Source organism: Lolium rigidum, chromosome 1 (genome assembly GCF_022539505.1).
Source record: "Lolium rigidum isolate FL_2022 chromosome 1, APGP_CSIRO_Lrig_0.1, whole genome shotgun sequence".
In the NCBI taxonomy this organism is placed as follows: Eukaryota; Viridiplantae; Streptophyta; class Magnoliopsida; order Poales; family Poaceae; genus Lolium; species Lolium rigidum.
In genome coordinates, this window is record NC_061508.1 from 223,685,830 (window position 1) to 223,699,046 (window position 13,217).

General features: G+C 42.5%; 1 protein-coding gene across 1 annotated transcript; it reads left to right on the forward strand.

Annotated features, from left to right (window-relative positions):
* The first annotated feature begins 12,462 nt into the window (after nucleotides 1–12,462).
* On the forward strand, nucleotides 12,463–12,903 carry LOC124655386 (protein GLUTAMINE DUMPER 3-like). Its single transcript, XM_047194292.1, has one exon. It carries the CDS (start codon nucleotides 12,463–12,465, stop codon nucleotides 12,901–12,903), a length of 441 nt encoding a protein of 146 aa, XP_047050248.1.
* The last annotated feature ends 314 nt before the right edge of the window (nucleotides 12,904–13,217 follow it).

Below are 13,217 nucleotides of genomic sequence, written 5' to 3' on the forward strand. Positions count from 1 at the left end.
TTATATTTGTGTCTTGGAAGTTGTTTACTACTGTAGCAACCTCTCCTTATCTTAGTTTTAAGTTTTGTTGTGCCAAGTAAAGTCTTTGATAGAAAAGTAAGTACTAGATTTGGATTACTGCGCAGTTCCAGATTTCTTTGCTTGTCACGAATCTGGGTCTATCTCCCTGTAGGTAGCTCAGAAAATTAAGCCAATTTACGAGCATGATCCTCAGATATGTACGCAACTTTCATTCAATTTAAGCATTTTCATTTGAGCAAGTCTGGTGGCCTAATAAAATCCATCTTTACGGACTGTTCTGTTTTGACAGATTCTGTCTTTTATTTCGCATTGCCTCTTTTGCTATGTTGGATGAATTTCTTTGATCCATTAATGTCCAAGTAGCTTTATGCAATGTCCAGAAGTGTTAAGAATGATTGTGTCACCTCTGAACATGTGAATTTTTATTATGCACTAACCCTCTAATGAGTTGTTTCGAGTTTGGTGTGGAGGAAGTTTTCAAGGATCAAGAGAGGAGTATGATGCAATATGATTAAGGAGAGTGAAAGCTCTAAGCTTAGGGATGCCCCGGTGGTTCACCCCTGCATATATTAAGAAGACTCAAGCGTCTAAGCTGGGGATGCCCAAAGCATCCCCTTCTTCATCGACAACATTATCAGGTTCCTCCCCTGAAACTATATTTTTATTCCGTCACATCTTATGCACTTTGCTTGGAGCGTCGGTTTGTTTTTGTTTTTTGTTTTGTTTGAATAAAATGGATCCTAGCATTCACTTTATGGGAGAGAGACACGCTCCGCTGTAGCATATGGACAAATATGTCCTTAGGCTCTACTCATAGTATTCAAGGCGAAGTTTCATCTTCGTTAAATTGTTATATGGTTGGAATTGGAAAATGCTACATGTAGTAACTCTAAAATGTCTTGGATAATTTGATACTTGGAAATTGTTGTGCTCATGTTTAAGCTCTTGCATCATATACTTTGCACCCATTAATGAAGAAATACTTAGAGCTTGTTAATTTGGTTTGCATATTTGGTTTCTCTAGAGTCTAGATAACATCTAGTATTGAGTTTTGAACAACAAGGAAGACGGTATGGAGTCTTATAATGTTTACCATATGTCTTTTATGTGAGTTTTGCTGTACCGTTCATCCTTGTGTTTGTTTCAAATAACCTTGCTAGCCTAAACCTTGTATCGAGAGGGAATACTTCTCATGCATCCAAAATACTTGAGCCAACCACTATGCCATTCGTGTCCACCATACCTACCTACTACATGGTATTTATCCGCCATTCCAAAGTAAATTGCTTGAGTGCTACCTTTAAAATTCCATCATTCACCTTTGCAATATATAGCTCATGGGACAAATAGCTTAAAAACTATTGTGGTATTGAATATGTACTTATGCACTTTATCTCTTATTAAGTTGCTTGTTGTGCGATAACCATGCTTCCGGGGACGCCATCAACTATTCTTTGTTGAATATCATGTGAGTTGCTATGCATGTCCGTCTTGTCTGAAGTAAGAGAGATCTACCACCTTTATGGTTGGAGCATGCATATTGTTAGAGAAGAACTTTGGGCCGCTAACTAAAGCCATGATTCATGGTGGACGTTTCAGTTTTGGACATATATCCTCAATCTCATATGAGAATAATAATTGTTGCCACATGCTTATGCATTAAAGAGGAGTCCATTATCTCGTTGTCCATGTTGTCCCGGTATGGATGTCTAAGTTGAGAATAATCAAAAGCGAGAAATCCAAAATGCGAGCTTTCTCCTTAGACCTTTGTACAGGCGGCATGGAGGTACCCCATTGTGACACTTGGTCAAAACATGTGCATTGCAAAGATCCGGTAGTCCAAGTTAATTAGGACAAGGTGCGGGCACTATTAGTATACTATGCATGAGACTTGCAACTTGTAAGATATAATGTACATAACTCATATGCTTTATTACTACCGTTGACAAAATTGTTTCATGTTTTCAAAATAAAAGCTCTAGCACAAATATAGCAATCGATGCTTTCCTCTTTGAAGGACCATTCTCTTTACTTTTATGTTGAGTCAGTTCACCTATCTCTCTCCACCTCAAGAAGCAAACACTTGTGTGAACCGTGCATTGATTCCTACATACTTGCATATTGTACTTGTTATATTACTCTATGTTGACAATTATCCATGAGATATACATGTTACAAGTTGAAAGCAACCGCTGAAACTTAATCTTCCTTTGTGTCGCTTCAATGCCTTTACTTTGATTTATTGCTTTATGAGTTAACTCTTATGCAAGACTTATTAATACTTGTCTTGAAGTACTATTCATGAAAAGTCTTTGCTTTATGATTCACTTGTTTACTCATGTCATTACCATTGTTTTGATCGCTGCATTCACTACATATGTTTACAAATAGTATGATCAAGGTTATGATGGCATATCACTTCGAAATTATCTTTGTTATCGTTTTACCTGCTCGGGACGAGCAGAACTAAGCTTGGGGATGCTTGATACGTCTCCGACGTATCGATAATTTCTTATGTTCTATGCCATATTATTGATGATACCTACATGTTTTATGCACACTTTATGTCATATTCGTGCATTTTCTCGGAACTAACCTATTAACAAGATGCCGAAGTGCCGGTTCCTATTTTCTGCTGTTTTTGGTTTCGGAAATCCTAGTAACGAAATATTCTCGGAATTGGACGAAACGAAGACCCAGGGGCCTATTTTTTCACGGAGCTTCCAGAAGACCGAAGAACATACGAAGTGGGGCCACGAGGTGGCGACACCACGTGGCGGCGCGGCCTAGGGGGGGGGCCGCGCCGCCCTATGGTGTGGCCCCCTCGTCTGGCCCCCGACTCTGCCCTTCTGCCTACTTAAAGCCTCCGTCGCGAAACCCCTGAGGCGAAAAAACCACGATACGGAAAACCTTACTGAGACGCCGCCGCCGCCGATCCCATCTCGGGGGATTCGGGAGATCTCCTCCGGCACCCTGCCGGAGAGGGGATTCATCTCCCGGAGGACTCTACACCGCCATGGTCGCCTCCGGAGTGATGAGTGAGTAGTTCACCCCTGGACTATGGGTCCATAGCAGTAGCTAGATGGTTGTCTTCTCCTCATCGTGATTCATTGTTGGATCTTGTGAGCTGCCTAACATGATCAAGATCATCTATCTGTAATTCTATATGTTGTGTTTGTCGGGATCCGATGGATAGAGAATACCATGTCATGTTAATTATCAAGTTATTACATATGTGTTGTTTATGATCTTGCATGCTCTCCGTTTCTAGTAGAGGCTCGGCCAAGTTTTTACTTTTAACTCCAAGAGGGAGTATTTATGCTCGATAGTGGGTTCATGCCCGCATTGACACTCGGGACAGAGTGACGAAAGTTCTAAGGTTGTGTTGTGCTGTTGCCACTAGGGATAAAACATTGGCGCTATGTCCGAGGATGTAGTTGTTGATTACATTACGCACCATACTTAATGCAATTGTTCTGTTGCTTTGCAACTTAATACTGGAAGGGGTTCGGACGATAACCCGAAGGTGGACTTTTAGGCATAGATGCAGTTGGATGGCGGTCTATGTACTTTGTCGTAATGCCCAATTAAATCTCACTATACTTATCATGTCATGTATGTGCATTGTTATGCCCTCTCTATTTGTCAATTGCCCGACCGTAATTTGTTCACCCAACATGCTTTTATCTTATGGGAGAGACACCTCTAGTGAACCGTGGACCCCGGTCCATTCTTTAATACTGAAATACAAATCTGCTCGCAATACTTGTTTTACTATTTTCTCTGCAAACAATCATCTTCCACACAATACGGTTAATCCTTTGTTACAGACAAGCCGGTGAGATTGACAACCTCACCGTTTCGTTGGGGCAAAGTACTTTGGTTGTGTTGTGCAGGTTCCACGTTGGCGCCGGAATCTCCGGTGTTGCGCCGCACTACATCCCGCCGCCATCAACCTTCAACGTGCTTCTTGACTCCTACTGGTTCGATTAAACCTTGGTTTCTTACTGAGGGAAACTTGCCGCTGTGCGCATCACACCTTCCTCTTGGGGTTCCCAACGGACGTGTCAACTACACGCATCAGGATTTTGTTAGCAATAGCTGCATTTTTCGATTATGAGATTTGGCAGATGGATGTCAAAACGGCGTTCCTTAATGGAGACATTGAAGAAGAGTTGTATATGGTACAACCCAAAGGTTTTGTCGATCCTAAAAATGCCGACAAAGTATGCAAACTTCAGCGTTCAATTTATGGACTCGAAGCAAGCATCGAGAAGTTGGAACCAACGCTTTGATAAGGTGATCAAAGACTTCGGGTTTATATAGTGTCATGGAGAGGCCTCGTATTTACAAGAAAGTGAGTGGGAGCTCTGTAGCATTCCTGATATTATATGTAGATGACATATTATTGATTGGGAATGATATAGAACTATTAAGCAGTGTAAAAGGTTATTTGAATAATAGTTTTTTAATGAAAGACCTTGGTGAAGCATCGTATATATTAGGCATCAAGATTTATAGAGATAGATCAAGACGCCTAATAGGGCTATCACAGAGTACATACCTGGACAAGATTCTAAAGAAGTTTAGAATGGACGAAAGTAAGAAAGGGTTCTTACCTATGTTACTGTGCAAGGTCTTGAGTAAGACTCAAGGACCGGCTACGGCAGAAGAAAGAGAAAGGATGAGTCGGATCCCCTATGCCTCGGCAGTAGGCTCTATCATGTATGCCATGCTATGTACTAGACCGGATATAGCACATGCTGTTAGTTTGACTAGCAGATATCAAAGTGATCCATGAATGGAACACTGGACAGCGGTCAAGAATATCCTGAAGTACTTGAAAAGAACTAAGGATATGTTTCTTTGTGATGGAGGTGACCAAGAGCTCGTTGTAACAAGTTACACCGATGCAAGTTGGAACACTGATCCTGATGACTCTAAGTCACAGTCTGGGTACGTGTTTATATTGAATGGTGCTCGCGAGTAAGCCGGGCAAGCTCAAAGCGAGTGCACGAGTGGCGAAGTCTTCAACAGAATCGAGTACATAGCGGCTTCGGAGGCTTCATCGAAGCGGTATGGATGAAGAGGTTCATTGTAGAGCTCGGTGTGGTTCCTAGTGCATTGGACCCACTAGTCATCTACTCGTGACAACATGGGTGCCATCGCCAATGCACAAGAACCAAGGTCACACAAGAGGCTGAAGCATATCAAGCTGCGTTATCACTCGATTCGCGAGTACATCGAAGATGGAGAAGTAAAGATTTGCAAAGTACACACGAATCTGAATGTAGCAGATCCGTTGACTAAAGCTCTCCCTAGGGCAAAACATGACCAACACCAGAATGCCATGGGTGTTAGGTACATTACAATGTAATCTAGATTATTGACTCTAGTGCAAGTGGGAGATCTGTTGGAGATATGCCCAAGAGGCAATAATAAAAGTGGTTATTATATATCTTTATGTTTATGATGAATGTTTATATACCATGCTATAATTGTATTAACCGAAACATTGATACATGTGTGATATGTAAACAACAAAGAGTCCCTAGTATGCCTCTTAACTAGCTTGTTGATTAATGGATGATTAGTTTCATAATCATGAACATTGTATGTTATTAATAACAAGGTTATATCATTATGAATGATGTAATGGACACACCCAATTAAGCGTAGCATAAGATCACGTCATTAAGTTATTTGCTATAAGCTTTCGATACATAGTTACCTAGTCCTTATGACCATGAGATCATGTAAATCACTTATACCGGAAAGGTACTTTGATTACATCAAACACCACTGCGTAAATGGGTGGTTATAAAGGTGGGATTAAGTATCCGGAAAGTATGAGTTGAGGCATATGGATCAACGAGTGGGATTTGTCCATCCCGATGACGGATAGATATACTCCGGGCCCTCTCGGTGGAATGTCGTCTAATGTCTTGCAAGCATATGAATAAGTTCATAAGAGACCACATACCACGGTACGAGTAAAGAGTACTTGTCGGGAGACGAGGTTGAACAAGGTATAGAGTGATACCGATGATCAAACCTCGGACAAGTAAAATATCGCGTGACAAAGGGAATTGGTATCGTATGTGAATGGTTCATTCGATCACTGAAGTCATCGTTGAATATGTGGGAGCCATTATGGATCTCCGGATCCCGCTATTGGTTATTGGTCGGAGAGAGTTCTCACCCATGTCCACATAGTTCGCGAACCGTAGGGTGACACACTTAAGGTTTGATGTTGAAATGGTAGAACTTGAATATGGAATGGAGTTCGAAGTATTGTTCGAAGTCTCGGATGGGATCCCGGACAACACGAGGAGTTCCGGAATGGTCCGGAGAATAAGATTCATATATAGGAAGTCATTTTATACGTTTGAAAATGATCCGGTGATTTTACGAAAGGTTCTAGAAGGTTCTAGAAAAGTCCGGAAGGAATCACGAAGGAAGGAGGAGTCCCGGAGGGACTCCACCTCCCCATGGCCGGCCAACCCTAGAGGGTGGAGTCCAAGGTGGACTCCACCAAGGGGGCCGCCCCCCCCCCCTCATGGAAGGGTAGGAATCCCACTTGGGTGGGAGTCCCACCTTGGGTAGGTTTCCCTACTACATGGTAGGTTTTGGTTTCGGGTCTTATTCGAAGACTTGGAGTCCAATACTTGGGGGTTCCACCTATATAATGAGGGGCATAGGGGAGGGGCCCGGCCACCACAAGCCCTCAAGGAGGCCGCACCCCATAGTGGCCGGCCACCCCCTCTCCCAAACCCTAGCCGCCCCCTCTCCTCCACCTCTCCCGCAACGCTTAGCGAAGCTCCGCCGGAGTTCTCCATCGCCACCGCCACCACGCCGTCGTGCTGCCGGATTCAAGGAGGAGCTACTACTTTCGCTGCCCACTGGAACGGGGAGAAGGACGTCGTCTTCATCAACACCGAACGTGTGACCGAGTACGGAGGTGCTGCCCGATCGTGGCACCGTGATCAAGATCTTCTACGCGCTTTTGCAAGCGGCAAGTGATCGTCTACCGCAGCAACAAGAGCCTCATCTTGTAGGCTTTGGAAATCTTCAAGGGTGAGTCTCGATCATCTCCTCATTGCTCCCGTCTTCTAGATTGCATCTTGGCTTGGATTGCGTTCTCGCGGTAGGAATTTTTTTGTTTTCTATGCAACGAATCCCTACACACCCTTCTCATTTATTATCCACAGTTTATTTTTTATTTTTATTAAGACTTATAAACTCATTACTATGTAATAATAGGTAAAGTTATTTTACAATTTAATAGGGACATAAAGGTGTGCTCAAATTAAATTTTACTTTAAAGCATATGGAGCACACTAAATATTTGAACCCATTAACTTTTAAGTCTAACTCTCTTCCTATGCATTGGAATTTTATATATGAATAAATAACAGAAACTTAGTGGTAGCCAATGCATATAATAACCATTAGCTTGCATTTTCAATAACATGGAAACATAAAGAGGGCTCTTATCTCTTCCCCTTTCATAATATTTGCAAGCCACAAAAGTAGACTCAACAATATAGTTGTGAATAGAATCACTACATAAAGACAAATTATCTAATGAGCTTATGGTATCATATATTTCTTTTATATCATCATGATCCTCCCATAAATTGGACAACCTTATATCAGATAGAGGATCGTCATCAATATTGTAAGAAGGGATGTTCATAGGAATTTGTATGTTACCATTGTTGGGAGTTGGAGATGGGTAGCTACTCCGTTCTTCCTCCACTTGTTCTTCTTTATCCTCGTATTGGGGTTGCATGGGCATCCCCAAGCTTATGGTTTTATCATCCCCCTTCTTTTGTTCTTCCTTGGCACTTTCAACATGGTTTTTTGCATTCAAAACATTAGTACACAAAGAAATATTTAAACTTTTAACATAGTTGTCTACCATATCTTTCATATATTTGCGAGATTCACGAGAAATCACCCTAACATCTTTCATTATCTAATATTTTTTATGGTTTTAATTTTATATGCAAGGTACTGAAAGTAAACTAGCAATGCAAACAAAAATAGAAGCTTAGCGCTACGCTCCCCGCTAACAGCGCTAGAAAAGTATCATGATAACCTCCAAATGCAGGGGATCACCGTAGTACAATTCGATAAGTATTTGAGTGTCGAATCCACGAGAAGCTGAAGGTAAACTATTTATTCTCTAAATCCCTATAACCCACTCATATGGCCTTCTATGCAAAGCTAGGAGATATGGTGTGTGTGTGCGTGTGTGTGTGCGTGTGCGCGTGTTCGTGTGCGTGTGTGTGTGTGTGTGTGTGTGTGTGTGTGTGTGTGTGTGTGTGTGTGTGTGTGTGTGTGTGTGTGTGTGTGTGTCTGTTGTGTGTGTGTGAAGTGATTTTTACTATAAACTATAAGTGTTGAAAATAAAATGCACGAAGTAAAACTAATGCAAGATAAGTAAAGTGCAGTAAAGTAAAGTGAGATGGAGTGAAGTGAAGTGAAGTGGAGTAACTCAAGGGAGTAATTGTCTTGGAAAATTCTATTTCATTTGGTTGGTTGTCACAATTAGTGAAGCACAAAGATAGTATGTTTATTGTTTCTTCTAAGGAGGAGCCATGAATAGGTGAAGCCATATACATGAGCAAATACACCCATAGTGTTGATCTCAAGGATAATTAAGAGTAAACAATGAAATTATTAATACATAAAGTCCAACCACCACATTTAGATCTAAGGTCCCCATGATAATACCCCTGTTGATTAACCAGAATTAATACAACATGTATCTATAAGAATTGGGATTCGATTTTTGTCAAACTCCGGCTATCCCTCATTGTACCAACATGCAACGGTAACAATTTTGTGACAATTTTGCGCATCCTCTAACATATGTGTGCACTCATATACTAGTACAACAAGATCGTAATATAAGATAGCATATACTTCTATGCAACCAACAACAAACCATATCACAATTGCCAAGAACAAGTCACTACTCAAACATCAACATAGAGATAAAATAGATCATGAAAGACCAATATATTGCATCATACATCATGTTTTCCAAGAGATTACAAATGGTAGATGAAGATGGTGCAGAGTGTGTTGAAGAAGAAGATGATGATGACCACACCGAATGGGGGTGGATTCCACCGGAGGTGATTCCAGTAGCGTTTCCCCCCTCCGATCTCCGCCGGTGGCGGCATGTTGACTCTATGTTTATGTGTTTTTGATCACCGCCACCGTAGCCTCGACTAGATATGCAGCAAGGTCGTGAGCAAGGGGTGGATGAAGAGCGGATCTGTGGCAAGTCCGTCAGCTGAAGTCGTGAGGTCGATGATGACCAAATATGTGACCCGTCGCGCAGATCTTGCTCAAGCAACAGGATGACAAAACCGACCAAAATAGAGAGGCGCTCAAGAACTCCTATTACAACTAGGAGATTTTTGTAACTAGGGTACACTTCATTAGGAAGTGTACCTCTAATTTTAGAGTGTGATTTACTATAATATTTATTTATTTATTTTTGATGCAATTTTTCAAGTTTCTTAGCAACTCCTTTTTATTGTTGTAACTAATAGTTGATATATTCTCCATTTGATGTAATGGAATGGAATTTTATATCTTAATGAAATGAATTTTGTATCCTAATGACATGAAAAGTGCAATCTGATTAGGAGAGAGAAATTATGCCAGCGTAAACGCGTCGATTACGGACAAGCCTCGGCGTTTGAAGTTGATGCGGCCAGCATGTCGTGTTGTAGTGTTGGAGGTTTCAGAGATGAGAGGAGTTCAGGGAAGGTCTCCCGCGCTTCCTGCCGCGTGCATAGAGAAGGCACGTTTCATCCACTAGAGCCATGCCGCGCGAAAACGATGGAATTGACCGTGCCCGTTGGGTCAGATTTTAGGCTGTTTTAAAACCTGTGCGATGCAGCATAGGAGCAGCACAACCAAAATACGAAATGCACCATTTTTAGCCTAGTGGGTACGAGATGGCGAGCAACCAACCCCCCCTATTCCAAAGTAAACATCGACTAGGATAGCTGAGCTGCACCTACGGGCTTAATGCATGCATACTCATCGGCAATTTATGCCAGCCTGATAACGATTCCTATTCTTGAGCCTGACGAAACCAACTCTGGAAACGGGTTTCATGCGCATGAAACCGCGCGAATTCAGAAGTGGCAAGCGGAAGCGGAAGCTTTCTCTGATCTGTGGCGGGTCGTTCGTGATCCTCCTGTTTATCTTGGTGCTAGCCAGCTAGGCCGTGCCGCCGTGGCTAGCTAACGTCAGGTTTCAGACTGTCAGCAGCATTTTGTCTTCTTGTCTTGGAGGACTCGGGAGGACAAGTGTGTTTTCTTCCTCTTCCCGGCCGTGTTCTCGTTCCATACGTTAAGCCAGGCACGAGACGAGAGAGTCACCACTCACCAGCATGGCCGGATAATTAAGTCATGCTTTCCCGGTCCATCGGTCCTCCATCCTGACCGGAATGTTTGGGGTGGGTCAGGTAGAAAATTAGGCCTGACCGCACGCAACATACACATATCTATCGTGAGGAGTACGTAGTGACGAAATGGCGTGGCAATTTGTAATGAACTTTAGCGACACCAAGTTTTGGCGTCAGCTAGAGCTAGCTAGGTAGCTGCGGGATGTCCGGAAGCGGCGTGGGCGTGGCCGGAGCACGCGTCATTCCGGCACACAAGGACGAAACGGTGCCACACACCAAGGCGGCGTACGCACGACATCTACTGTGTTGCTCAATGCGATAAGTTCAACTAATCAAGTAGGAGCACAAATCGCGTATAAAATGTGCTAAAAATGCCTTCACAAGGTTTCTAACGAGAAGGCATGGGCGCTAAACTTTGACAGCTCTGCCTTTAAGAGAAATCTATAAATGTCATTCATGTGGCTTGTGGACCAAACGAATGTACAAATATGAGAACTTGCTGCCCAAGGAAAACAAATAAGTCTATTTTAACTCATAGTGCAGGTTATAAAATTTCAACTTTAAACCGAAACTTTTTAAACAAATTAATCTTAAACCGAAACTTGTATGAATGCCCCACCATGAAATGTTTCTATGCAAACCGGTAATTTACAGAAAATTATGGGATTTCCCTACAATAGTTTATCAACATTTTGAATGAATTTTGTAATGCAAAAAATTTCTAAGAATTTATATAGTGCGTATATATGTAAATCACTATATGTACTTGTGCATATATTAATTGGTATCCAAAGTTTGAAAGATTAAGGAGGTCAGTGTAGTAGTACTTCAAAATTTACACTCCTAGTTAGGTAGCTAAGTGATTTAACAAGTTCTAAGTTGCGTAAGATTATCGTATAACTTGGTTATGATTTTTATGCATGTTCCCACATTGGAAATGTTTGCAGCATTTCAAACGAGCAATGCATGAAGACTTTCTACATATGCAACATATACCACTTCATCGCAAATAAAAGTTGGAAACGTGTCATGGAAGTCGGAACATGAAAAACCAACACGTACAACACTGGAATGTGTGCAACGTGAGAAAATCCCCTTGAAGCACACACATGTTATTATTGCAACGGGCGATAGTGTGCATGTGATCAACAATATGGTCGCTTGTAGCGTGACGAAATAACATATTCAAGAAAAATCCCCGAACTCATTATCCTTACATTATAAACCATGGATCGTGGTCTTCACCGATTTTTGCTCGCTCAAGAACCATTAGGGTTGGGTAAGGAAACCTGACTACCCATTCCTCACATACATCCTCTCACAGGATTCTATGGCTTGACCTTGCTCTCCACCACGAGCTTCCATGGTGCTTGGAGGAGGGAAATGGGAGGATGTCGGAAGTTTTGGAAAATGGGACCCTGTAGGAAGGCAAAGGCAAAGGTGCTCAAGAGGAGGAGCACGAAGTGGAGGTGCCACATGCGACCGGACGAACAAGGGTGTGGGAAGAAGCTATTGGAGGGGGGAGGGATGCTCGAGCGAAGCATTCATTTTTTTACATTTTTTGAGACTGGTTGCGTTATCTTAATTACTTTTTGACTATTACTTTGAGTACATATATAAAATTGGTACTTTTTTTGAGAAAAAAATTGGTACTTTTTGCGCATTTGCAAATGTTGAAAACTACAATATGACCTATCAAAATTACTGATTTGTATTTTTTTCGAAAACCTCTGATGTGCAATTTAGGTTGCTTTTTTTTTTAGCAGAGGTTGCTCAAATTTTGGGCAACCGAGAATTAATAAACGCGTGACCTTAACCTCCTATAAATGCTCTCAATCCTCACCATCCTGGCACTTCTATCTCCTTACACTTGCCATTTCCCCTGCTGCAAGTCATCATCGTCATCATAATCTTTCTCTCTCACACATATACACTTGCTAGTTGCTGTAGATAGACTTGGTGACAATCCACCAAAGATCAAAGATCACTTGACGTTCGAAGCCATGAGGTCGATAGCTGCGCCGGCGGCGACTCCTACAGCCGCCGTCTCGCCCTGGCACTCACCGGTCCCGTACCTGTTCGGCGGGCTTGCCGCTATGATTGGGCTTATCGCCCTCGCACTTCTCATCCTCGCCTGCTCCTACTGGAAGCTCAACAACATTCTAGGCACCGGCAGCACCTCCTCCTCCGGCGCAGGTGCCACCGACGGCGCCGGTTCCAAATCACCGGCAGGCGCTGCAGCGGCGTCTCCGGCCGTGTTCACAGATCTCGTCGCGGTCGTTATGGCCGGGGAGACGGTGCCCACTTTCTTGGCCGCACCGATCGTCCGGCGAGCTGTGGCTAACGACGCTGCGGACGGAGAGGGCTCGCTGGAGACGGAGGATGAGAAGAACCGTGGCAAGTCGGGGGTGGTACGGTCACGGCAGCTGGTGGTAACTGACTGATTTTTTTTTTTTTTGCGATGAGGTAACTGACTGATTTGTGAGCGGTGAGCCGAGCTAGCAACTAGATACATGTGTGAAATGCGAGGTGAAGGGACAAGACAGACGAAGTTCTAGCGAGTTTTGTGAGTAGTGTTTAATCTCTGTTTTTCTGTTTAATGTCTTTTTTCTTCAGCACTTTCGATATTGTAAAACTTGGTAAAAAGTAAGATATACTCCGCTAGAAAAGATTGTCAAATTAGTTTTTCGATTTTCTTCATGAAGGGACGAGTTGCTTGTGGTAGTACTCAATTTAGTAATCCTTTTTCTTGTGTGGT